The sequence below is a fragment of the Tiliqua scincoides genome, chromosome 4 (assembly GCF_035046505.1).
Source record: "Tiliqua scincoides isolate rTilSci1 chromosome 4, rTilSci1.hap2, whole genome shotgun sequence".
Classification (NCBI taxonomy): domain Eukaryota; kingdom Metazoa; phylum Chordata; class Lepidosauria; order Squamata; family Scincidae; genus Tiliqua; species Tiliqua scincoides.
The window spans coordinates 78,340,319-78,368,318 of NC_089824.1; the positions used below are offsets into that span (position 1 = coordinate 78,340,319).

The 28,000-nt window shown below is 43.0% G+C and overlaps 1 protein-coding gene across 3 annotated transcripts in view; it reads left to right on the forward strand.

Moving 5' to 3' along the window:
- The first annotated feature begins 453 nt into the window (after positions 1-453).
- Positions 454-28,000, forward strand: part of MAK (male germ cell associated kinase) — a 47,927-nt gene continuing 20,380 nt past the window's right edge. For all 3 annotated transcript variants that reach the window (XM_066623960.1, XM_066623961.1, XM_066623962.1), the window contains exons 1-12: positions 454-646; positions 6,841-7,139; positions 7,647-7,701; positions 9,570-9,691; positions 10,476-10,555; positions 12,119-12,251; positions 12,336-12,507; positions 16,763-16,930; positions 19,128-19,457; positions 21,903-22,093; positions 23,945-24,069; positions 27,260-27,388. In XM_066623960.1, the coding sequence (XP_066480057.1) occupies positions 7,039-7,139; positions 7,647-7,701; positions 9,570-9,691; positions 10,476-10,555; positions 12,119-12,251; positions 12,336-12,507; positions 16,763-16,930; positions 19,128-19,457; positions 21,903-22,093; positions 23,945-24,069; positions 27,260-27,388 (1,606 nt within the window). In that variant the 5' untranslated portion in view covers positions 454-646; positions 6,841-7,038. The remainder of the gene's footprint in view (positions 647-6,840; positions 7,140-7,646; positions 7,702-9,569; positions 9,692-10,475; positions 10,556-12,118; positions 12,252-12,335; positions 12,508-16,762; positions 16,931-19,127; positions 19,458-21,902; positions 22,094-23,944; positions 24,070-27,259; positions 27,389-28,000) is intronic.

The window sequence follows — 28,000 nt, forward strand, 5'->3', positions numbered from 1 at the left end:
GGCTCATGTTGTCCACCAAAATTGCCGCTCAGCGCAGCACCCCCAGTCTTGCTCTGCAAGAAGATGGACCAGATGGGCCTTGGGCCTGACCCAGCAGGGCTCTTCTTCGGTCCTTCCCTCCCTCTTCCGCCTGAAAGCACAATCCTGTGCTCGCCTTCTCAGAAGTAAGTCCCATTGCATTCAACAGGGCTTACTCCCAGGAAAGTGTGCACAGAATTGAGCTCTGCAGGCGAACGTGCTCCGCCCTCGCGCACCGCCTGTCCCCCGAACATTCGGACGTACAGAACGCGGGCGGGCGGGGGTGTTACTGAAACAGCCAATCGGCACTTAGAACGGACGCGAGCACGCCCTCCCTCCCCCCTCGCAGCACCTTCGGGGGCGCGTGCGCCACCTCCTCCTCCGAATCCCGCCCCCCTCCTCGCGTGCGCCCAACTCGCGCCGCGTGCACGCGCTCCGCAGGCGGCCTGGTGATTCGCTAAGGACGTGGTTGCCTAGGTGACGAGTCGCTGCCGGCGCAGAGCCCGGGTCGCGCAGAGTGGAAGGAGTTGCCGCGGCCGTTCGGAGGTTGGGATGAGGGAGCCGACAGAGGAAGGCGGTCCCGGCGGGGGAGGCCCTGGCACCACCACAGGCGGCCTGGGGATCCGCAGTGAGTGCGGGGGGGGGGGGTCCAGAGTCCTTGACCACCGGGCTCCAGAGTGACGGCCCGAAGCCTGCCCAGGACCTTCTGCTTCAGGGAAGCTCGTAGAACTGAGCCCCAGCCTAGGCACGTCTACTCGGAAGTAAGTCCCATTACAGTCGGTGGGGCTTACTCCTGGGTAAGTGTGCATTGGAGGCAGCCTCAGGCTACCATCCTATCCACACTTCCCTGGGAGTAAGCCCCGTTGACTCTAATGGGACTTACTTCTGAGTAGACGTGGCTAGGATTCGGCTCTCCAGCCCCATTGACTTTAATGGGACTTACTTCTGGGCAGACGTGCATAGGATTCGGCTCTCAGGCTGCAATCCTATACACACTTCCATGGGAGTAAGCCTATTGATTATAATGGGACTTACTTCTGAGTAGACATGCATAGGATGGGGCTCTCAGGCTGTAATCTTATACACACTTACCTGGGAGTAAGTCCCATTGAACTCAGTGGGATGTACTTCTGAGTAGCACATGTGTAGGCACTAGCAGCCCACTGAGAGAAAAGGGATTTATTTTCAAAGTTGCAGGTTTGGTACGTATTTGCATCTCGCAGGGCTTAGCTCCCCCAGCCAATGTGGATAAAATAGCGTTTGATGTGTCTGGAGCTGCAGCCTTAAGACAGCCTGGAAAAATGAATAACTATTCAAGTTATTCCACATCAGAAGGAAATACTTAAGCACGTGCTTGAGGGCCCAATCCTGTCCAACTTTCCAGCCCCAGTGCAGCTGCAATGCAGCCCAGGCTTACCTTGTGGAGGCCTCCATAACTTACCCTCCCACCAGAGGATGCAGCACACACTCCATTGGCATAGCTACACCAGGGCTGTAAAGTTGGATAGAATTTGGTCCTAAATTTGTGATTGAAATATTACAAATTAAGGGCCCAGTCCTATCCAACTTTTCAGTACAGATGAGGCCGAAATGCAGCCCTGAGGTAAGGGAATAAATGTCCCCCACCTCAGGATGCAGCACACACTCATTGGCACTGCTGCATTGGCACTAGAATGTTGGTTAGGATTGAACCCTAAGAATAGGAATTGTTTCTCCTGATGAGATGTATTTTCAGGAGTTCCAAAGTAATAAATTCATTAGAACACTACTCCCCCCCCCCCAGTTTTGATTTTGAACATTTACCTGTGTGTGAGCTTTGGAAAAGCCACATTCAGTCTGACAAAAAAGATTCTGTTCTCTTGAAAGGATTGCTGATTTTTCCCATTTCCTGCTATACAAAATAATATATTCTTCTGTCAGTTTGTAGACTTTGGCATTAGTATGATTGGTAGTGTGGGAATGATAGATGACATGATGGAAGGGGTGTTCTTCTCTTAGATAGTGTGATCAAAACTAAACAAGCCACAATCAGGTAGAAGTTGTTAAAAAATAATTTTTAGGAAAAAATATTTCTGCATTTTAATATAATATTTTTACTAAAGATTCAGAAATCTAAAATTTCCACTTATCAAAGACAGTTCAGACTATGGCTGTGAATCCTACACATACTTGGAACCTAATCAGATGCAGAGACAACCTATGTTGATTTCTGTGGACTTAGGTAGGAGTAATTTTTGTTTCTGAGAAGTACCTTTCATTGAAACTAGTGAGATATATTTTCAGATAAAAATGGTTAAGCTTTGACTGTGAGAAAAATAGTTGAAGAATTTTGAGCTTATGATTTGTAGATGTGCTGATCAAAAATGTAAGAAGGTGGGGGAAGTGCCTTCTCTAAACTATGAGCATGATGTCTGCTAAACAAATGCCAAGATGAAATCTGGACAATGTTCTTTAGTTGTAAAATGAAGGCTGTACCTTTCACATGAATGTGAGAAGTCTGTTTTACTACCTTGGCTACCATTTCTCATTATTTAGCAGCACCAGCAATGTGTCCTGTAAGAGTAAACAAGGAAATAAAATAAAGCAAGGTGCCCTCTTTACAAGGTGCTGCTGATGTTTTCTTTTTTCCCTTGTCAAAATGCCATCTATTTCTGATTGCTAATGAGAGCAGGAATTTTGAATGTGAATTGAATGTGACTTGCCTCTCTGAAAGTCTTGTGAAAAATGTTTGTTAGTCCATATATTAATTTGAAGAAGACAGGTTCCCTGATCTCCTGCATTTTGATTTTATTAAATTATTTAATTTCTCTGATGTATATGGAAAATTTTACTTGGGTTCTTTAAATCATAACCTTCTGAGAAGGGGTAACCTCTTAAAAGTTCTGTCCATTAAAGAACAAAATAATAATAAATTGCTACAATTGTTTTGGTAAAACCATTGCTGCCACCACTGGCAACTCCACCTGCCCTCCAGAGCCGTTCTGTGGGCAGGTGAAGCCTTGCACTACATTGTCGGGCATTCTGAAAGCCTTCTGAGACCTCTGGAGAGCCATAAACAGTACTGGTTTTCTTTGGAAAACTGGAAATGCTGTTTAATGACACTTTGGAGGCCTCAGAAGGCTTTTGGAGTGCTTGGGAATGTCATGTGAAGCTCTGTACACTGGGTAAGTATCCTCTGGGGGGGTGGCACAGGGGTCAGGTCCACAACTGTGGCTGAATGCTCTGGAGTGGTGGGGGATAGGGTTGGACTGTCAGTGCAGCTTCAGCCATTATCTACCACCATTTAGTCTGCTAGTCCTCGGAGAATCCAGAAAAGCTACTATTACTGTGCCCTGTTTCTTGCTATCTTATGGAATACCTTTCAGGGACAAATCTGTGATGTGATCAATAGGTTCATGAGCTTTATTGTAAAAACCGCCTTGTCATAGATTCCAAAATCTCACAATACATGATTTCCTGTCTTGTTTACAGCTTTCTTAGGTTTTCCTACTCAGCAGAGATTGTGGCACTAGGCATAGTGTCCTGTAGCTATCCTGAATAATGCCATTTGGGACCATTTAGGACCCAATCCTATACAACTTTTCAGTGCGGATGTAGCCTTGCCTATGGGTTGTGTGCTACATTCTGCAGTGGGAAAGCAGCCATGGAGACCTCTCCTAGGTAAGGGAATGTTTGTTCACTTATCTCGGGCCGCATTGTGGATGTGGAAAGTCTGGAAAGCCCTGGAAAGTCGAATAGGATTGGGCTCTGAGTTTCCTTACCCAGGCTGCCTAATGATTCTGGAATTCCAGATTTTTGGGCAAAAACAGTACAGGGCCCAATCATATCCAATTTTCCAGTGCTAGTGCAGTGGTGCCAGTGGGGTGTGCACTGCATCCTATGGTGGAGGGACAGTCACTGAGGCCTTCTCAAGGTATCGGAACATGTGTTCCCTTACCACAGAGCTGCACTGTGGCTACACTGGAGCGAAAAGTTGGATAGCATTGGGCACACACTCTCTTCCCAAGTTGTCTCATTTCTTATTTTACTCTTTTGTATTCCTGCTACTAAAATATTATTTTTGCTCCTAAACTTCTGTCTCTAAAGTAGACTTGAGGATTTGGTAACCATGTTCTAATTTTAAACTTGCATTCATCTGTACAGTTTAAAATAATGATCCTTGCTTTCCACCTCAGTCCTATCCCTTGCCACTTGCACTGATGCAGCCGCACCATGGAGTCATGTGCTTCATCCTATAGTGGGATGGTGGTGGTGGTGATCAGGAGGCCTCTTAAAAGTGAACATTTATTCCCTAATCTCTAGGTAAGCCCCTGATGCCTTTTTTCTACTTTGATCTCCTCCAGCTCTTGAACTGGCCAAGTCTGAATAGATCTCATGGGGTTGTGGCAAAACCAGGCAGGAGGCATAAGATATTGGTGGTGCCTTTGCCGCCAATAGCTTCTCCTTGTTTGCCTTGATACACATTCAGGTGGCCCTGATCCTCCCCCCTCTGCCCTGTTACTTGCTCTCCCTGCTAACCAACCACTGCCATGCCACCTTACCAGTATCTGGCGAACCAGATGAGCCACTGCTGTGTGACCAGTACCATTCAGTATTAGCATCAGCAGCCCAGTAGTGTGCAACAGCACATCATATTTTACGATGCCTCAAACTACACAGAACTCATGTTCTGGCAGCACAGATAGAGAATAGGATCAGACAGTGAGAGTAATTGTACATGGATCCACATCCTGAACTAACCGTGTGCTAGTTTTCTTCCTTTGGTATAACCACTTTGACAAATGAATCCACAGTGTCTCTTAGAGGACTGTATGAGCATCTTCTACAGGTTTGTTAGTACTACTAGTTTGAATTACACGTAGGATAGTGTGTTTGTATAGGTGGCATTTTAGCATGTGATTTTATAATGGCAGTGTTATCAATCCATTGGTTAGCAGCAGCCACTTGAGTTCCAGTTCAGCCAGTCAGTCAGATTTTTTATTTTTTGCATGGCATTCTACTTATCAATGCTGTTGAATAATTTGATATTTAATAGAGTGTGTTGTATGGAAAGCATAGGCATCAGCCTTTGAGAAAAATTTATACATGTGCATAAATTTATACTGTACATATGCATCAGAGTTCCTGCACACTCAGTTTTTGTTGTGGTGCTAATTTATTGTTACAAATTTATGGTAAATTGATGGTGTTATTGCTAATTGTCTTATCTCTGAGTTTGATTTGAAAGAGTGGTCATACAAGTTATAATAGCTTGATAAGTATCTTGTGATTTCAAGTTACAAAAACCACTCTGTATTGTGTTGATTCATAGCTGTTTATTCCTGCAACTGTTCAAATACATTAAGAAACCTAGAGTGATCGCAACTTGTCCTCTATTTGTCCTCTCCTTTAATCCTCCCTAATCTTTCATGAAGATTATTGGCAGCATGTCCTCTACAATAAGGAACAATCTGTTGTTTACAACAGGATTTTTTTTTCTCCTTCTCTAGCAGGGCTCTCCCAAGAGATTTAGATCTCATTCTGATATCCCAGTTCTGCGTAAGATTCAAGATGTGAGCCTGCACAGAATACTCTGTGGGCCTGCATAGAATACTCTGTGGGCCTATCTAGTTGCCCTTAAGAATAATAATAAAAAAACCTAATTGAGAGAGAGGAGGCAGAACAGAAGGGCTGATTTTTTTCTGCATCTTGCTTCACCACTGTTTTACTGTTCTACATTGTGTTCTGCACTTTTTCACACTTTCTCCAAAGGACTATTACGTGTGTGTTGTTGTGCTCTAGGTTCCATCCTCTCCTGCCTAGTTAATTCCTTTCTAGCAGAATTGTTTGTAGTTTTAGGGTGCAGCTGATTGGCATATTTTCTTCCTGTGCTTTCAGTTCATCACTTGCTGTTAATGGTGCTCTAACTTGAGAAGCATTCTTGCATGTCCAGTGCGATCATGTTTGGGGATTTGCTTCACTGCCATGAAAGCCAGAAAACCTGTTTATAAAAACTGAGGCTTTAATTATCAGGATTATAGCTAGTGTCTTAGCGCCCAATCCTATCCAATTTTCCAGTGCGTCTGTGCCAATAGGGCGTGCACTGAATCTTGTGGTGGGGAGGCAGTCTCAGAGGCCTCCTTAGGGTATGGGTGTATTTGTTCTCTTACCTTGGTACTGCATTGCGGCTGCACCGGGGCTGGAAAGTTGGATAGAATTGGGCCCTTAGTGGTCTGAGAGAAAAAAAAAAACCCTTTGATCAATGATTTTAGTAACAGCCCAATCCTAACCACACTTCCCTGGGAGTAAGCCCCATTTACTCTAAAGGGACTTACTCTGAGAAGACATGCATAGGATTGGGCTGTAAGGCTACAGGCATAGTGCTTAACTAAGAATGAACACCACTGAGCTTGGTTAACCTTGTGTCTTAGGATACTTAAAATTGCACTGCATATGTCCTGAAGTATCTTTATTCCTGAAATAGCACTTCACTCTGACATATTAATTCTCACACATGTATTATTTAACAACCATGATTCATAATTGGAATCTACAGTATCATTACACTGGACTTTGCTAGTTAGTTCCTTGTGTACTTTTTTATACCCTGGTGGAGATTTCCACGACTTTGCAAGAAAGTTGTCCTTGTGTATCAGTTATTTGCCAGTATTCTCCTAATCTGTATGTACAGCATGAATCCAATTCAGATCTGCTTTGTATTAAACTGTTCTGTTTATAAGATGTGTTAGTTTAGAGGAGTGCAGAATCACAGTGATGTTACGTGGTATTAATGTGGTAGTTAACTTGTCTATGTAAAGCAACACAAATTTTTTTTTATTTAAGGATGCTTGTAAGAATGGCAGCATCATTCCTTCCACTACTGCATTATTTCTGGATAGAGTGCTTATAATACAGGGAAAGAAGACTGATGACTTAAGCAAATACTATGACAGATTACCCATTCACGTAACAACAACATCCTGAAAATCCTTGGAAAAGAATTTCAACGTTTTTGAGGATTTGGCTACCTGCTTTTACAAAATGAATCGTTACACAACCATGAAACAACTTGGGGATGGAACGTATGGTAGTGTGCTGATGGGGAAGAGCAATGAATCAGGAGAGCTTGTGGCCATCAAAAGGTATGTGCTTCATGCTTTTTAATGCTTAAATGTTCTTTCCAGCTTTACTGCATGCTTATGAAGATGCAGTAAAAGTATCTCTAGTAACTTAATTCTCAGTGTCCTGAGGCTAAATTCCATTTTGCTTCCTGTAATAATGCCCAAAATTTAGGCTACCTTAAATGACCATGTCATCTCACCTTATGGTTGGGCTGTTTAGAGCTAGTTGAACCGCAGCATTAGGACCATCTGCAAGTTATATTCCTTGTAAGTAAGCAGATTGTCTAAAAGAAAAAAGACTGTTATGGTCTGAATTTTGCCCTTTTCTCATACTTTTCAAAAACTGTTGCCAAAGGTTGTAGTTCAGAAATATATTCCTAATATTTTCTGTTGTAGATTGGAGCTTTTATTTTGGTAATAATATTTGGTAATAATATTTCAGTGCTGAGTGTAGTCTACTCAATTTTTTGTTTTATGTCTCACATGTTTTACTTAAAAAGCATGAGTTTGTTGTGATTTTTATTTCAGAATGAAAAGAAAATTCTACTCTTGGGATGAATGTATGAATCTGAGAGAAGTCAAGGTAAAGCTCACAGCATGCTAATTGTGTTTATCTGGTGGATTCTTTTGTTGAGTGTGTAGAGAAGACAAAAAAAGATATCCGGTTCCTTCCAGGAGATTCATGAGTTTGTTCTGGGACTGCCTGCACTGCTTATGAAGTTAACCCATTTTTGCCCAGTCCACAGGTGTACACATTTGATCCCTGTTGGGCAGAAATGGCTTAATAGTAGAAGCCAGCAACTTGAAACTCAAAATCTGTCCTCCTGAAAAGCCAGTTCAAATAGACTGCAAAGGCAGTGTGGCAACAAGAATTGCTAGCAGGCCATTCTGTTGATTTGGAGCTCCACTCCCTAATGCTCCACTCCTTATTGTCAAAATGTTCGTTCAAGAAAACTAGCTTCTGATCTAGGGTTTTCACAGTTGTGTTTGTAGCTTGTGCCAAGGTGGGTGCTTTATTACTGTAGTTGTGTATATGTAACCATGGGAGGAGTCCTTTCCTCCTCACCCCATGAGAGCAGGCCTGCCCTTCTGGGGCTGTGATGGGACCTGATTGCTTGTAGGGGCAGAAAGGAGCGAGCTTCACTCAAAGGAGCTGCTTTCCTTGCCTCATCCTCCATCTCCTCTGTGTCCCTCTCTGTCTTTGCTGAGTCCTGGTTTTCTCTCTTTCTCTCTAGTTTCTCTCTGTCTGCATGTCGCCCCTTCTTTGTCTGTTCACTTCCTCCTGTCTCCCCTGTGCACCCTTTATTAGCTTGTAGCATTGCTCTAGCCCAGTGATTTTCAACCTTTTTCATCTCACAGCACACTAGAAGGCACTAAAATAATCAAGGCATACCACCAGATTTTTGACAATTGACAAGGCACACCATTCTGCCAGTGGGGGGCTCACATCTCCCATTGGCCCTATTAATAAATGACCTTCCCCCAAATTCCTGTGGCACACCTGTGGACCACTCGTGGCACATAGGCTTTATGATGGCTGTACATGTAATTACTTAGGGTCTTTGCCCTTGGTAAAATTGTAGTGACTATTAGCTTTAACTGTGTTGTAATCTGTGTAGCAGAGGAGGTGAAATTTGTATGCATTTAGAAGAGGATGTCTGCTCCCGCAAAGGAATGAAACAGGGAATGTGAAAATATATACAGTGCATTTTATTTTATTTTTTGCTTGTTTACTGACATTGGTTACTGGATGCAGAAAGCTTCCACAATTTGTCTCAAAACTAAGAGCCCAATTCTGTGCTTGGCGGCACGACTCCGTGCTGCTGAGCACAATCGCAAACATGCCATAAGGCACATTTGCGGGGCTCATTACCGGGCCCCCGCCTGTGCTAGCCCAGCGCTGGGTGGGCGGCCAGCTCCCGCGGCTCAGCGGTCACTTGGACCATGGAGCAGCAGCACGGTAGGCGGGACAGGGGCGGGGAGGAGGCTTTCCAGGGAGGGGGAGCCCGGCAGGGGACGGAGAGAGGACGGGCGGGAGGCGTGCCGGGGGGAGGGAGAGAGGAGGATCCGTGGAGCTCTGCTTTGCAGGATCCAGGGCGCTCGTGTAGGGCTGCGTGCCCTACATGAACACCTTTTCCTTACAGTAGCCCCATTGTGGGGCTGCTTACCTTACTTGGGAGAAGGGGACGAAAATCCCCTTCTCCCGAGGCACCTCCCGTGCTACTGTGGGAGGTGCTGGATTCGGCGGCAGGGCCGCTGAGCCTGGGTGCCCCGGGCAGCTCAGGATTGGGCTGTAATTTCTCATATGGAGGCTGGACCTAGCCTTTTGCATGTTCAAATTGCATCTGGACCATGCCAGACAGTTTATTACCACCAATTTCTATGCACAGTTATATATTTTCAGGAATTAATTTTAGAACCAAAGATAAGATAATCTGTTATGTATTGTAGTCTCTGAAGAAACTCAATCATGCCAATGTGATAAAGCTGAAAGAAGTTATTCGTGAAAATGACCATCTTTATTTTGTGTTTGAGTACATGAAAGAAAATCTCTATCAGCTAATGAAAGACAGGTATGTCTGCGAGTTTTTCCAATATTTTGAGCTTTTTTATAGTTCTCTGTTCATTGACTTTGGTGTCTAGACAGTAAGTTTTACAAAGAAATGTTTTACAAAGACATATAAATTTTTAAAATTTGCATAGCATATCAAAGTAATGGGCTTAATCGTGTTTATCCACTGTGTTATCAACAATGTTAATTGAGGTTTAGGATATTCTTGTTAGTCCAGCAGCTTTCAAATGATTTATTCTGGTCATCAGAATCCCAGGCCATTTCAAACATTCTTCTCCCTTTGGGTAATGAGGAACAAGGTTGCATCTTTCTGGCCTACTCGCTGGACCTGTCTCAAACTGCTAGGCAGCCACATGTGAATTTGAAGAGTGTAAAATCCAGTACATGTTGGTCCAGATCAGTTTCCAGTCAATTTCCAAATTGTGTCTGGGATGTAAGTTGTGCCATTTAGACCTACACGTGTTAGATTTTAGTGCACATATGTGTTATTCAAATATTATGCTCATGCATGAATGCCTCAAAGCGTGGGCATATGGAAGGGTGGAATCATAGTTTCCCTACTGTGATCTGAGAGAATATCATGGTAGTTATTAATTGTTTGCATTGAAAAAGAGTCAGAGAACTGAAAGTTGAGCATAATTATGAACACTTCAATACCTGTTGGATTGATTTAAATCAAGATATAAATATATCCTTGATTTTTATTTTAAAATTCTGCTTTCAAGGCATACAAATATTTAAATTGTATGGAAATCTGTTGACATTATTCATTTGTTTCCTCACAGAAATAAATTGTTCCCTGAGTCTGTCATTAGGAACATTATGTATCAGATATTACAAGGCCTAGCTTTCATCCATAAACATGGTAAGTTGCTACACTTGCTGCTCTTGTTTATCTTGGTAAAGAAGTCACGCTACAATTACTAGAAAGGGAAGTTATATGTGTAACAGCCTAGTTATAGCCTAGTATCAGTATTATGTCAAAAACATCAGAATTTTAGAAAACAGTACTAATAATCTTTGAAAACATTGACTGAAAATACATGGGAGAGAAGCAGCTTGCAGCTAAAAGGAATTTTATGTTGAAAACAGAAGATACTCACCTGATTTCAAAACAAAATATACCTTTCCTGGGAAAAAATTAAGATTTTCCTATAGAAGCAGCTATAATTTAAATACAAATATGTGGCTGTGGTTTTCTTTCAGAAGACAGAATGAACCATAACAACCAGAAACTTCATTCCACCAGCACTATATAATAGAATCACTCTACCTTAGTTACTCTGTCACAGCTGAAATGGCTTTACAGGATCAAACTGCCACTTTCAAAAATGGTTTAAATAGGATTGCAAGTCTTTATTGTTGGATTAATCAGTGATTTAATTTTAATATTTAAAATTTTAATAATTGAAGCTGTCAGTTAAAGGCGTACTTCTTAGCGGCTATTTTAGGTCTGGTAAGTTACTATAAAAAAAATAAAACTGAAAAATAAAATATTAGATGGATTTTCCTACTACCTATGATTGGCAACAACTTGTAGTTTAATAAATATACACTTCCTTCAATATTAATTAAAAAGGTACACATATTGAGGTTTTGCTAGTTACGTTTTATTTAAACTTTTATTTATATAAAATTTATTTATGTATGTTTATATTTATATTTTATCTAAATGTAAATGTAATTGACTAGTCTAATAAAAGACAGAAGATTAAGCAACGAAGGGCGCAATTCTGCCTCGCTCTTGGGCCAGTGCAAGACCCCAGGAGGGTTGCAAATGTGTCATAAGGTACTTGAGAATTGGCTGGGCCGGTGCGCGATGCGCACCAGCCTGTGGAGGCTGAATCCATGGGGAGGGAGTCTTGTGTTGGCTGAGCTTGGCCAGGCTCTGGGGTGAGTGGGGAGGAGGCTGGACGGAGGTGTTCCAGGGTGGTGGGAGGAAGGGCAGAGGGCAGTCCTGGGGTGGAGAGCGGGAGGCGGGGCTGGAACCTGTCAGTTATGAGATGCAAGCTGCTCTCCTCTCCTCAGACTTGTGCCACTTCAGGAGTGGCGCAAGTCTGAGGAGACCCATAGGGGCTGCAGTGGCTTACTTGGGGGTAAGAGGAAGAGTTTCTTGCGTTGGATATAGTGCAGGCCTCCTAGCCTGCCTGTTCCAGCACAAGATAGGATTGTGCTGTAAAGTTGTTTAGTCGGTTGGTAGTCCTAGATTTTAGCTAGAGACTTTCTAGAGTTCTAGATTTCTAAAGCTAGCAAATTTCTAGAACTTCTCTAAAGTTCTAAATTCAACTTTAATTCTAAAAACTGAATTAAACATATAGCAAATCTGTTTTGATTGTTTTAAATCTTATTCAAGAGAGAGAATCTAAAAACAAGTTTCCTGTTTTAGGCAGTAGCCTTTTTGTCCTCAGTTGCATTATTATTTTTACAGGGTTCTTCCATCGGGATATGAAACCTGAAAACCTTCTTTGTATGGGACCAGAACTTGTTAAAATAGCTGACTTTGGCTTGGCTAGAGAGTTACGATCCCAACCTCCATATACTGATTATGTTTCCACCAGATGGCAAGTATATAATGGAACAAAAGCTTCACTCACCTTTTGTATCTCTACACAGATGCATTCAGTCATTTCTCTTCTCCATTGCAGGTACCGTGCACCTGAGGTTTTACTGAGATCATCTGTTTATAGTTCTCCAATTGATATATGGGCCGTTGGCAGCATAATGGCTGAACTATATACATTACGACCTCTTTTTCCAGGAACAAGTGAAGTTGATGAAATCTTCAAAATTTGCCAAGTATTGGGAACTCCTAAAAAGGTAAGCTGTATTTGGTAAACTGATAATATCACAGTAGGTGGGAATAAAGTAGATAGTGTTGAATCCTGTTTTCTCCACAGTGATGTGTTACTTTGGCAGTTGTTTGATGTTTCCCCAATAAAACATGTTTGTTTTGTTTATGTCTGAGAGAAGACTATTGGCAATTTTCATGTGCTTTGGCTTGTTATGTAATAATCTCCATCATAACAAAAGTCAGAGAAATTAAAATAGTCTCTTAAATCAGATTCCCATGTGACTTTGCATAGAAACTATGTTCTTGGGATTTTGTTGTGTATTGTCCTTACTTGGGGTTCAAATAATGTCTGTGTTAAATGTAAGCGTCCAATACAATTTGTCAAACTTCCAAGGTGCAACCTACCATAAAGCTATACAATGTACTAAGCACCACCTCTTTTTTTAATGTACATTGTCAGATTTTTTTGAACATGAATTGTACAGTTTAGTAAAACAACTTAGAACAGATGAGATTTCTTTCTAACTACAAATTGTTTTTTTATTTTTAGTGGAAAGCTTAACATAGAAAGTGTATCCATTACAACAAAGTTCAAACATCAGCAAATATTCATGTTTTTAATTCATTTGGGGGAATAGTAAAGAGTAAAAACCTGACATGTTTAGAAACACAATTGTGCTCCAACTCCTTCCTAATTGTGCTCCAACTCCTTCTTAGTACGATTTGAATAACATTTTCCTTTTGGACTAGATTTTGGGTTGGTCCCTCCTAATATGTGGGGTATGTACATGAAACCGCTGGGAGAGGTCATCCGGGGGTTTGGAGTGGGGTGCCATCAATATGCTGATGACACCCAGCTCTATCTCTCCTTTCCTCCAGACTCCAGGGTGGCGGTTGAGGGCCTGGAGTGCTGTCTGGAGGCAGTGAGGATCTGGATGGGGGCTAACAAGCTGAAATTAAATCCGGATAAGACAGAGGCTCTCCTAGTTCGGAAATCCTCGATGCAGGTGCTGGACTATCGGCTTGCGCTGAATGGGGTTGCACTCCCTCTGAAGGAGCAGGTCCGCAGCTTGGGGGTCCACCTGGACTCGCAGCTGCTCCTGGATTCCCAGGTGGCGGCTGTGGCAAGGGGGGCCTTCGCTCAACTTCGGCTGGTGCGCCAGCTGCGGCCGTACTTGGATCGTGCAGACCTGGCCACGGTGATCCATGCCTCGGTGACATCGAGATTAGATTACTGTAACGCACTCTATGTGGGGCTGCCCTTGAAGACGGTTCGGAAACTGCAACTAGTGCAGAATGCGGCGGCCCGTGTGGTTACTGGAGGTAGGCGGTTCGACCCTGTCAGTCCGCTTCTCCAGCGGCTGCACTGGCTGCCCATTCGTTTCCGGGCCCAATTCAAGGTGCTGGTATTGACCTTTAAAGCCCTATACTGCTCTGGACCAGGGTATCTTAGAGATCGCCTGCTCCCGTACAATCCGGCTCGCCCTCTCAGGTCATCAGAGAAGGCCTTTTTACAAGTGCCGCCGCCTAGGGAGGTACGTGGGGCGGCTGCAAGAAATAGGGCCTTCTCAGTAGTGGCACCAATGCTGTGGAACTCCCTTCCCCTTGACTTAAGAATGGCTCCCTCTCTTGAGACCTTTTGGCAAGGCCTGAAGACCCTTCTGTTTAAACAGGCCTTCTGAGTTCTTGGCCTTTTAACATCTTTTTAACATCTTTTAATATTTTTTTTTTACAGGCCTGATTCTTTTATGACTTGCTGCTGCTCTATGCTCTTTTTACCTATTTTTTTTTTTACTCTGACTGCTGTTTTTAGTATGTGTTAATATGTTTTTATTTGTTTTTTAAATTGTTTTTAATATGTTGTAAGCCGCCTTGAGTCCCTTCGGGGAGAAAGGCGGGGTAGAAATAAAGTTATTATTATTATTATTATTATTATTATTATTATTATTATTATTATTATTATTATTATGTGGGGAAGTGTGAAACCCCTAGAGGGGAACTAAAAAGAGGATAAGGTTGAAATGTCAGTTGGTTGGCAACCTTCAGTCTCGAAAGACTATGGTACAAGCCTACAGAACCTGGTATTCCCAAGCGGTCTCCCATCCAAGTACTAACCAGGCGTGGCCCTGCTTAGCTTCCAAGATCAGACGAGATTGGGAGATAGTGTTCAATATAGGGAGATAATGTCAGTTGCCCCCCAACCAACTGAGGGGTTTAATGGTCCAGGTCAGATAACCATCACTGATCCACACGAGAGTTGTAGAATGACTGTGTCCCCATCTCCCTTCATCCCAACCTGTTCTGGGAAAGGAGTAAGCTTCTTTGCTATTTTGTTCTTGTGATGTTTGATAAGGGAACCTGAAATGTTATGTTCTTCTCCTAACATGAGTGTGGTTTAGTCCTGTAACCCAGTTGTTCTCAAACTCTCTGGTAGAGTTTGAGAGCCTGTAAGTCCTTGCTTAAGGAGCAGGGGTGGGGGGAAGGCAGCAATGTGATGCCCAGCATTGTGCTGCTGTGGAGGGGTGCAGGGGTGCACTTCCACTCACCCCTGCCTGCAACAGCATCCCACGGGTCAGAGGAGCCTCAGCAAGGCTCTCCACACAGTACAGGCACCTGCAGAACGTGATCTTGACCACTTCCAGTTTTGCAATTAAAAAACAGGAAGTGGTTGTGATTGCATTCTGCAGGGGTCTGCGCTGTTTGGAAAGCCTTGTGAGACTGGCGCTGGGCGATCCTCAGGAGGCTGCTGCAGGGGGTAGTGAGTGGGGAAGTGCGCCCCTGCGCCCTGATCAGAGGTGCAGTCCAGGGGATTGCATCTCTGCCTCCCCCCTGTCCCTTAAGGGGGCAGAGCCCAGGGTTCTTAGGCTGGGGTGTCATGATGCCCCAGTTTGAGAACCACTGCTGTAACCACTTGCAAGGTTTTCTGAAGTCTAAACATTTGGAAGAAGAACAGATGGTTGGTGCTAGACTATGGATAGAAGACACTAGAACTAGGATTTCAAATCCAGAAGCTTTCAGAAACACTTGCCTGCTTGATGGCCTGCTTTAAACAAACATGAAATTGTCATAAATATTACTTTTTAATGACTTGACTAACGGCCCAGTCTTATCTGCTTGGTACACAGTCAGATCCCAAGGTCCACCAGCCTACCGTGCAGTCCACCATCACCGTGGCCTCTGCAGAGCACGGCCACTCTTGCAAGGCCTGAGGAAGGGCCACATTGGAAATCTTTCTCTCTGATCTGTAAAGTAATTCTCCAAATCTGGGAGATCTTGATGTAAAAATAGCAAAACAAATAATAGCAAGGGCTGAGTTGTCTGGGAAAACATTAAAAGTCACAGTTTGAGGAACTGAGAGGTTCCTCAAGGACTGAGAGATCTAGGAAAACATGAAAACTCATAGTTTGAGGAACTGAAACCAAGCCAGCAATAAAGAACCATAAAAAATAGTCTAATAAGACTGAGTAAACAAGCTGAAATTAAAAGAAATGAGATGTAAAGTATCAAACCAAGACACAGATAAAAAGAAAACAGGACTTCCTCAAAAAGATATTGACAAAGTTTACACCAAGTCTAAAAGCAGAAAACAAAATGAAATCTCTGAGCAGAAGTTGGTAGGTATTTTCCTGTCTTTGACTACACATTCTGTCCCAGAGATGGTTTTTGCACTCCAGAAAGTGGTGCAGGAACTCTTTGTTAATGCATAGACTGGTGCATCATATGATGAACTGGAGACCAGCAACTAAGAGCAGCTCTGTGTGTTCCTCTAATAACCCTAGGTTTGCTTATGTTTTAGGGACAGCTGATTGGAGGAATCAGGGTTACCTGAGGCCTGCCATCCCATTCCTTTACTTAGCCAGGTGGGCTTGGCTGTCCAGTTTTTCTTCATGTGCCAGACTTAGTAGGAAGATCAGCCAGCATCCTTTGTTTCTGTGAAAGTCTAGCTGTGAAGACAGATTACATAGATATGAAGAATCTATGTAATGCTTTTCTGGGGTGCTGTGTGGCCCTTGTGTATTGACAGTGGATTGAAAAAAGACTGGATTTCTGACGTGGCTGCTGGGGCCTCACAGAAGCTTCTGGGAGATTAGGAGCATCCTACAAGAGGACCTTTTGGTTAAAAAAAAAATGAGTGGAGCACAAGAATTTTTTCCACAGTATTGTTTGCTCCTAAAAGCCTTAATTCTTGTCCATCTTCAGAATGACATAACACTTTATGTTTTGCTTTAGGTATTATTATTATTGTTATTATTATTATTATTATTATTACTATTTTTACAGAGCGATTGGCCAGAAGGATACCAACTTGCTGCAGCGATGAATTTTCGCTTCCCTCAGTGTGTCTCCATAAACCTAAAGACTCTCATTCCAAATGCCAGCAATGAGGCAGTACAGTTCATGGAGGATATGCTGAAGTGGGATCCAAAAAAACGACCTACAGCAAGTCAGGTGCATGAGCCCTGTAATAATGGCAATGTGGAAATTTCACATCAAGATGCATAATGAGCAGTGAACAACCCTCTGGGAGAATTTTTATCCAAGTGAATGATAACAAATACAAAAAAGTTCAGTCATTAAATATGAATTGTTACAGAATTGCCCATGTCATCAAAACCAGAAGTAATGTTTTGAGGTTTTCCATGTGGGGAGGAGCCTCTCCCTGATGCACCATTTCACCACAGTGTATTTGTACATGTGTGGTGTGTATTTCACAATCATGATTCAGTGAGCTGGTTGGACATATTCATACATATTATGATTAGGATTGACAGTGGATTGGGGTAATGTGATCAGTCCCACCTGATAAATGCTGATTGTGGGCTCAGTCCTGTCCAGTTTTCCAGCACCGATGCAGCCGCAATGGAGCCCAGAGGTAAGGGAACAAACATTCCCTTACCTTGAGGAGGCCTCTGCAACTGCCTCTCCACCAAAATATGCAGCGCACACCCCATTGGCATGACTGCATCAGCACTAGAAAATTGTATAGGATTGAGCCCTGTGTCCTTTCTAGACAGCAAGGATAATCCATGCCTTTGTAACTTCATGGGTTGACTGTATATGGAGCTTCCTTTGAAAGCTTTTTGGAAGCTGAAGATAGTGCAAATGTGGAAGCCCAATTGTTGATGGCTGTAGGCAAGCAAGAATATTTACAGCCAGTTCTGCACCAGCTGTCAGTGATTGTCCCAGCACAGTTTCAAGTTGTAGTTCTTACCTTTTTAAAGTTCTTGTGACCTAAGACAACATATCTTTGAGAACAATCCTCCCTGTACGAATCCACTTGCTTTCTAAAGTTATATTTGAGTGTACTGATCTTGGTTCCTTCTGTTCAACAAGTTAGATTGTCATCAATAAGTAGCAGGGTATTTTCAGGGGTTGCCCTAACTCTGATTGATTGCTCACAAGAGATACATTAGTTCCCCTTCCTGCTGCACTTCATATGTTTATTTAAGACCAGTTTATCAAAGCCATCGACTAAAGAGAAGGAGAAATTTGACCTGTACCTGGTTTATCTTACTTCTGTATTTCATATTTTGTGGATTGTTTTTATTATGCGTTTTGTTAATAAATAAGATTTGTTAGTAGGATACTGTAATATGTCTTGCGCTTTTGTGGAAAGGTTGGTTAAAATGTTTTATGTATAGATATATCAGTGCATTTTACATGTTTAAACTGCTTTACATGCTGAATTAATAGAGGGCCAATTCTATCCAACTTTCCAGTGCTGATGCAGCTGTGCCATTGGGACATGTGCTGCATTCTGCAGTGGGGAGTGGTCATGGAGGCATTCTCAAGGTAAGGGAACATTTATTCCTTTACCTTGCTGCTGCATCAGTACTGGAAAATTGCATAGGACTGGAGCCTCAGTAATTCTTATACTATGCCTATAGGATAGGGCAGCGACCCACCGCGGGAACTGGAAGCAGGGCATTCCCCCTTAAGGGGAGTGGCCCTGCTCTGATGGCAGCAACGGCGCTGCAGCAATTGCAGCTCCATCACTACCAAGAGGCTTGTTTTTTTTACCTGACGGGCAAGGTTGGCCTCTTGCAGGCTCCTGGAGGCTCACAGCCCCTTCCAATATCCTCTGGAAGTAACTGATGATAGGAGATAAGGGCTGTTTACACAGCCATAGAGGACTTTAGAGTGAGTTGCAAGTTTACAAGAGGCCAGTTCTGCCTCTCAGTAAAAGACAAGCCTCTTGGTAGTGATGCAGCTGCGATCACTGTGGCACCATCGCTGCCCCCCCTCCCCATCCACGCAAACAATTACCTTGTTCCCAACTCCCCTGTAGGGGTTTGGGAACTACTGGGATAGGGTTTAAAGATTCTCATCCCCGTATTGCAGGTGTCAGGAGTTAAGGATAAGAAATTGTGGCTTAATTAATTGTGGCTTATGAGTTTGTAGCTGAGGTGAGGTGTCTAGGCTTTCTTGGATTTTATTCCTAGCATTATATCAGCTCCCCAACTTCACACAGAGGTAAAATGATCTGATATGTTCTGTAATATCATTCCTCTGACATTGCTCATGCCATTCAACCAGACTCATTGTGCTTGCTTCACCTATATGGACAGTTATTTGACATTCTTTCACTAGAAGCATTGTAGGCATTTAATTATGTTAGTGTTACTTTTATTATCATTTTTTTCAGGCGCTGAAGTATTCTTATTTTCAAGTTGGCCAGCTTTTAGGGCCACCTCCACAATATCTGGATCAGAAACATTCCAGGACAATTCAGCCAACAGAAACAAAGCCATCTCTACCCAAGTTAGAGCCTGTATCAAAATTAGAATCTGTTTCTAAGCAAGAATCTCAGTCTTCACCAGATGCACTAGACAAGTTTCAACTGCAGTCTCTGTCAAAGAATAATCAATATCCCCTCCAGCCAGTTCAGCTGCCACAGAGCACAGCCAACCTGCAACCAGCAAAACAGCAACAACCACAACCATTCCTTCCAGCCATCAATAAAAACTCTTCACCTGTAAGTTATCTTAAAGAAACTACTTACCAGCAAACAAATCATAGTACAGCCGCACCAGGAGTGCACAACTCAAATCACTCTGAGCCATGGTCTTATATTTTTATTAATTTAAGGCAGCCATATTACTTGTTGCCCAATCTTACAATGGTTATTAAGAAAGTTTGACTATTGGTTGGGGCTTACTCCCAAGTATATATACGTACTTGATTATAACACAGCAGCTTTAATTGTTGAAAAGCAATTGTATTACCATTTTAACTCCATGTTTTCTTTTGCACTTGTTCTCTGTTAATCCCTTTTCTTTCTGCTCCACAGCACACTCTTGTCTCTTTTTCTCCTTCCACTGTAGCACTCGCTCTCTCTCTCTCTCTCTCTCTCTCTCTCTCTCTCTACATCCCATCAGTTCACTTCCCCTTTTCTGTTTTCCCCCATTTATTAGTACCATCACTTCTTTACCCTTCTCTTTCTCTCATTGCTTGAATTCCTTTCTGAGTTCAGTAGCAACAGCACAAAAGACTTTCAGTCTCCCATTCAAATGCTGAAGTCTCGGTTGGAAGTGGACCATGTAGTGTAGCTGCCATACTGGGTTGCAACAGGGTGAAAAAAGTGGTACCATGTCTTCCATTCAGCTGTGAATTTAGCAAGAAGAGGAGCAATGCAGAATATAACATAGGAATTCTCCCATGTCCACCCCCACTCATGATGGGACTGCATGGGCTGCAGATAGAGCAGGCTGCAGATGGGCATGGGTCACAAATAGTTGGCTTTGAGCAAGAAGCTGCAATTGGCTCACTGACCTGAGCAACACATTTAAAAAACAGGCAGACTTGCTGTACCAGTGACATTTCTTTCTAAATTGTTCACAAGTATGTGTTCATTGTAAAGAAATATAACTTGGGGTTCCATATCATTTGGAGGTAATAATTGCTTCCTTTTTCATTACGTCTTTTTTTGGACCATTTGAGTTATTGGATTAACATTCCAGTGCCTTCCAAGGTAATTTTACAAATCTATTAAATGTACTTTGCTATTGGTCCTCTGAAGTCATTCCAAAACTGTATTGAATAATGCGTAGAAGGCCCCTGGGTTTGTGCTGTGCTAACCTTGCCCCTTCCCTGAGGATTCACAAACTAAGCCCCAGTTCTTCCTCATGGTGCAGAATAGTGATCTGGAAGAAACTTGCCCCACATTCAGGGTTTGTCAGAGCAGGCAAACACTGAACATGGAGTACATGGGCTAAACATGCACATCTTTGGTAGGAAGTGAGACTAGTGCAGCATGGTCCTGGGGACCCTATGTGCATTGTTCTGCCCAGTTTTCGAACATCTGAAGAGGGCTGCATGTTATTTGCGTGTCTGTCCATGTGGTGGTGCATGTGTGCTCTGGGGACAGCAGTAAGCAAAGTCTTGAAGTAAAACTTTTTTAGCATGTTCTTTTAAAAGAAATGGAAAGACATAAAGGAAAGGTTATGTCAGTGTTTGTTAGATAATCGAAATGGAAGGAAGGAGTTGGCAGAGTTCTATGAAGAGAGGGAACAGCTAATATAGACAAAAACTTTTCATCAGTTGATAAACAGCCTGGGCTGATAGGTATCATTATGAGTGCATTACTGTGCATGCAAAACCCTGAAAAGAAAAGGGAAGGTTACAGTCTCTTGTAACATAAAAAGTGCTTCTCAAGAGATAGCAGGGAAGCTGCTTTTTGGAAAATTTAATGTGTGCCTTGGCTTGTAACCTTTCTAGGGAAAAGAATATTTTCTTTTGGAGGGGGGTGCGCTGTCCAATTTCACCTTAAAATTATATCTGAGCCGTTCAGTATAATCCTGTTCTTGTCTTCTTAGAAGTAAGTCCCACTGAGTTCTTATGGTGTGTGGATAGCCTTAGGGCCCAGTCCTATCCAACTGTCCAGCACTGATGCAGCCATGCCAACAGGATGTGCACTGCATCCTGCAGTAGGGGGACAGTCATGGAAGCCCTTACCTTGGGGCTGCATTGCAGCTGTAATGGTGTTGTAAAGGAAAATTTTTTTACTCAATTTCACATGAATTGATTCTTGCAGTCAAACTCTGTTTCAGTCTGGCACTCCTTAACTATCTCACACACAACTCAATACAACCAAACAATTATTATCCCAACTAACCTCATTTTGTTGCTGGTATGCTCTGGGGAGGAGTGGGTGGGTGAGCAATGCACTCTTTTTAGCAGCAGCTACTTTCTGTTTCTTGAGAAACTGAATTGAAATAATCAATGTTAGGAGCAGATAAGGATGTAACATTACTGTACATTTTTTTTGTATTCCTACCCTTATCCTATCCTATCCTATCCTATCCTATCCTATCCTAAAAAACACAGAATATTTCCAAACCCTTATTGATCTAGAATAGTAATGAACAAATTGTATAATGTGTTAGGAATAACGTAGCCTCTTTTTAAAAAATGAAAACAGAAACAAACAGCCATTGGACCTGCAAATGGTGCAGTTGGTTTAAAAAATTGTCGGCGACGATGGGGTCATACTATGTTAAAGACTATGGATAGTTGGGATGATGTTGAAGATTCAGAATTTGGGATTTCCTATTCTAAGAAGCCCAGCATTACTATGTTACATGAAAAGAAAACCAAGGAATCTCTTTTTAGGTAAGTCACTGTTTTTCTTATTGTTTTCCAATTCTATAAACTCAGCTTAATAGAGAAGCTAAGCTAAAAATCACTGTAACTTTGCATAGGTTTATGGGATTGCAAACCAGTTTACAGGAGTGATATTTTCATGACCATTGTAATATTAAAGAAAACATATATGGTACATATAATCTTAGTTTATTGTGACTTCAATAATGTACATTTAGTCAGTGGGGCTACAATCTTGTACACACTTTCCTGGGAGTAAGCCCCAGTGAACACAGTGGGACTTACTTCTGGGTAGACATGCATAGGATTGTGCTGTCATTCTGACAACATTAGCTATTCATGCAACCTTGCTATAGCGCATTGCCTGTGGATTCTGTCAAAATTCTTTGTTCTGTATCATGTATCACGTAGGGTGAGTAAATAAAGTAAGAGAAATTTATCTGAAGTATTTCAATAACAATAAAAACAAAAAGACTTGCTTGCATGTGCTTGGAAGCTTTCTATACCACTATTTGTTACTTCACATCTTTTCATTTTCAGGTCATTTGTCCTTGTTAAAGTAATTTACACTGGTCAGTATTGCATCTGTCAACACATACTTAAACATGTTGTAAATGTATTTGTAAATCTTGTGACTGGGAATGATCAGTCCCATCAGTGAAGAATTGTGAGATATACTAATAGTGGTGGTGGCGTTGATCAGTAGCATTCCCAAACAGGACAGAATCGGAGAAGGGAAGGAACTAGTTGTATGGCATTGTAAAATAGAATAATGGCCCAATCCTATTGGTTCTGTGTGCCACTGGAATGAGTGGTCTGGTGGTGTACAGCACCTTCCAGATGTCGCAAAAGGTGACTTGCCAGAGCATGTGGGCTGGCTACCTCTGTAAGAAGTGAGCAGCCAACTTTGCATGCCAGCAGACTCCAGGTGCCCACTGGCCTTGGTAAGTATGTGTAGGGCAGAGAGAGAGGTGGAGGAGCAGGTGGGATAGCATGGGGGTGGGGAAGAAGGCAGGTCAGGAATGCAAAGGGGGTGGGTTTGGTTGCAGCGGCATCCACCAAATTCAAACCCCCTTCCTGAGCTTGATCTGCCTTCATGAATCCACATTGGACCTGCATCAGTGATAGTGCAGGTTCAGTTTAACTCAATTGGGCTGGCAGGGGTTTGCCCCAGGGCAAGGGAGCAAATGTTCTCTTACCCCCAGGAGGCATCCAGAGGCCACAGGATACAGTTTTCTTTATGCAGGGGGTTCTTTAATGGGTGGTCAGTCAACTTCGACTTGCAGTTGGAAATGGCACTGATCAAGAACAATTTTATTATGTGATGAACTCTTTGTTTGGTGAACTTCTTGGTGAACAAAAGCAGTAGAGGCAAAGAAAAGGGAGGACACAAAGAAGGGCTGGACTACCCACCCACAACATGATAGTTGCTTACAGGGCTAATATGGAATTTTGGTCTGTGTACTTTCTTGGAATCCATGTACTTACATGGATTCATGTCACAAGAATATTTGCTAGTTTCAGTGTGATACTTCCTGACAGTGTTATTTCCTGACAAGTTTCTGACATGTGAAGATCAATTTTTATATATTTCCTGATGCAGAGTAATGGCCTTAACCATGACCAGTGAGCGGTCTGTAAATTTGCACATCATGGCAAACCACAGATAACGCAAACTGTAGCTTGCAAACCAGATTCAAATGTGGTTTCAAATCCTGATTTGTCACCAACAAACCAACATTTGTAGACAGGCTCAAGTTCAGATGTTAAAAACAAATGTGATTTAAGGAAATAAGGTATGTGTCTATGTTTTATCTAAACCCACCAATTTGTTCTGTTATGGTTCATTTTCGCTTCCAGCATTCCTAAGTCTCCCACTTCTGGCCAGTCAGGAGGAGAAAGCAAAGTACTGAAGAGAAATGATTCTGGAGTATCAACAACATCAGCAAAACAGTACTACCTGAAACAATCAAGATACCTGCCTGGTAAGGTGGAAACTCCTTTTTCATGTTTTTGTTCTTATTCCCTCCTTGGCTGGACTAGTAGGAGCTGTTTCTTCCTATTTGCTGCATACGGAGATCAGTGTACTGTACTTTTGTAAATAAAAATTGAAATATGTAGCGATTGCTTGTATAACAGTTGCTTCCTTAGCATCCTACCAAACATTTCCTTATTATCAGTGAAACTGTAAGCTCTCAGGCAGCTGGGACCATTAACTGCAAATCTCTTAACTGCAATTCAGAGAAATAAGCAACAAGCTCCTCATGTACAGTGTGCCTTTGGACTTGGATGTATTTCTCAGACAGCCCTTCCACACTGTATAATATCCTGCTTTTGAAGTTTGCATAGAACAGGGGTGTTAAACATAAGGCCCAGGGGCCGGATGTGGCCCGTGGAAGCTTTTTATCTGGCCCTTAGGCTCTCAGCTGCTGAGCCGTGCTGAGGTGTTACTGCTGAAAGGGCAGCCCGCTTGAGCTCCCCCATATCTTGAATATGATCAAGATATGTATATTTTCTCTTCTGTCATTTGCAGCTAATGAGTTCCCAAGTGAGAAAAAGTGCTTATTTTTGGTCATGACCTGTTTAATGACATCACTTCTTGCCCTCAGCAGGCATCATGAATGCTATTCAGCCCTCTATATGAAATTAGTTTGACACCCCTGGCATAGAACATTCCAGATTCCAGGGGAAAATTTCTGGAATCTCTGTTTTCATAAATAAACAAAACAGGACCTCAAGTGGCAGAGTGGGAGGCTCTTTGCCTATGTTCTGGGAGGGCTGCTGCCAGTTGACTAGATAGTACTGACTTATATGCACCAATAGTCTGACTGCGTAGGTTGTCATGTGTTCAAATGGCCTTTTTTGTTTATTGTTGGAAGACTGCCATCAACTGATAGTTATTTTTAGTTTTTTATTCTACAGCTAGGAGGACTTACCAGTATCAAGTACCTACAAGTCATAGCATTAGAAAAGTCACAATTATAACCTTCTTAATGGTTGTTTCTGTTTTAGAGATCTGCCTGTGTCTTGTCCTTGAAAAGTGGAAATTGTAGTGCAGTTCAGTGTGATAGACTAGTTGCACGTGCATTTCATAGTAGTATGGGGTTTTTCTTGCACATTTTCTTTTACAGCAGCTTCCAACACCAGACATTGTTTACACAGTAACTAGGCTTTTTTAAAAAAACAGAATTTGTTAGGTGGGAACCACTGTAAAATAATAAAAAGAGTGGGGTACATGCCATCCAGAAGTTTATCAAACACCAAGTTTAAGTTGCTCATATTGGTAATTTAAGTAACATTACATCATTTTTGCATGATGATCTAACATTGGTTTATAACCAAAGAAGCTTAGTAATGACTAATGACTAAATTCTATTCTCTATCGGCATGTGTGATGCAGGTATGCCAGTGCAGCCTCCATTGCATCCTTTGTGCTGATTGGCAATGAGGCCGACTGGGTGAAGTAAGAAAAGAAAAATTTTACATACCTCCCAGCTGCTGCCTGGTTCCCTATGGGAATTTTCAGATTTACACCAGCTCTTTTGCTAGCTTTGATCTGAAGCTCAGCAGGTGGTGCGTCTGGGCCAGTATGGGCGTGTCAGATATGGAGGATACCAGCGCCACTATGATCCACCTGTGATCCTGCTTTTGAAGTTTTCATAGAACATTCCAGATTCAGTCCTCCCCACTCGCAGGCCTTCTGTCAGTAGAACTCCACTGGTGGCTGGTCTGTGCAATACTGCTGGTGGCACACAGCCTTCCAGGCCCTACACAGTCAGCAGCACTCTGAAGACTGCTGGAGGGCCTGCTGTACCAAAGGACCTCATGCTATACTGGCATAGATTATACCCTTGGTTCTCAAACTCCTCGTGAGTTGTGAACTAAGGTCAGTGTGTGTGACTGAGGCAAAGGCAGCAGCTAGATCCTCAGGATCATGCCACTGCTGAGGCTGATCGGGGTGATTTTCACTTTCCTGAGCCAGCTCCTGCCTACTGAAGCCTCTAAAAAGTTTTAAAAAGAAGTCAGAACCCACTTCCTGTGTTCCAATAGCCACTTCCTGTTTTTTTTTCCCCTATTGGAACACAGGAAGTAGGTTCCAATTTTTTAAAAACTTTTGTAGAGACTTGGGGGGGGGGCCTGGAGAGGCTCCCCACACCTCCAGGAGGCAGGAGCTGGCTCAAGTAAGTGAAAATCACCCCTGTTCAGTCCCTGCCCCCACCCTTATACCATGAGCATAGGATTGGGCTGACAGTTCCATTCAATGAAAGTGACTTAAGTTAGTCATGCCTAACTTGTCTCATTGATGGGACTAAGGGTGCAATCCTAACTGCGCCTTATGCTGGCCCAAGTCCCTTGGGCCAGCATAGGAGGGTCACAAATGTGCAGTAAAGCACGTTTGCGCCGACATGGGAGGAAGCTGCATCGGCGCATGTAGATGCCCGACGTGTGGAGGCCGGCAGACGCCTCTGTGGCGGCTTCCTGTCGCCGCTTGTGTTGGCGTGCCCTCGCCAACACAAGCAGCAACGGTAAGCATGGGGAGCTGGGAGGAGGCAGGAGGGGGCGTTTCTGGGCGGGGGAGGGCGGGCAATGGGTGGCCTGGGTGCGGGTGCCCAGGGAGCCGGAGGCGGGGCTGTGACCCAGCAGTTATGCCAGATCCCAATCTCCATCCTCACGGAGAATGGAGTGGCTTTAAGCTGCTCCGCTCTCCTCAGACTTGCGCTACCTCCAGAGGTGGTGCAGGCTTGAGGAGACCCATTGGGGCCAGCAGCCCTTACCCAGGGGTAAGGGGAAGAGCTTCCCCTGGCTGAGCCGCTGCAGCCAACAAACCTGCATTGGCTGCAGCGCAAGCCTCCTGTCTTGCCTGCTCCAGCGCAGGTTTGAATTGTGCCCTTACTGTCTAACCACCTTTGGATATGGTACATTACCTATAAATGAAATACCACAGACATTCCCTAAGCTGATTGATGGCCCTTTGGCACAGTATTTAGTGAAAAATGTTGGAAACCATACTGTGACTTCGGTGCTCTTGATTTACTGTGTTCTGAACTGAAAATTACGCACTAATATTTTCTTGTTTTTCTAAGGTGTTTTGTTAGGTGTTTTGTTGTTTGTTGTTTGTTGTTTCTAAGGTGTTTTATTTTGTTTTTCTAAGGTGTTTTGTTTTGTTTTTCTAAGGTGTAAACCCTAAGAATGTGTCTTCAGGAGCAGCCAATAAAGAAGGATCCTATGGAACCTGGAACAGTTCTTTGTTTTTGAAACCCCTGGCACCAATTGGAGGTCTGTCTTTCAGCCGAGTCAATGCAGGTAATTAATATAATACACTGCTAAAAGTTTGTATACCCCAGTTTGTTTTCTGTCATAGTTTAGATTTCATGAACTTACCTTACTGTTCAGTGATGTGATTGTTTTTCCAAGCATGTGTTTAATATGCATAATTTTAAACAGTGATCCTGATTCATATATAGTTGTGTGGCAGGAACATACATGCAGAGGGTTAAGGATGTACATTCATATCAACACTACAGTGTAGCTGGAAATGTTAGTTCACGTCATGTAGTGTAATATGCTTTGCATCTGAATGTGCATTGTAGAAAATCCAGATGCACATCTATATTATTATCAGTGTGTGCAGTGGGACAGGGGTCGGGCAGTCCAAACCTGTCTCTGAGTGCAGTGGTGCCAAAATGGGTACCACTGCATCCAGCTGCACCATCAGGGCCACCAGAGGTTTCCTCAGGAGAAGGGAACTTTCATACACTTCCTCCAGGGAAAACTCCAAGCTATTTTGCCAGTGCAGATTTGAGAGCCTCTGTGTTAGGCTTTGCAACCCGACAAGTAGGATAGGATAAGTGGAGCAAGTCTCCGCCAGTCCCATCCCCCTACCACCCTGGTTCCTCCCACTGCCCCAGCCCACCA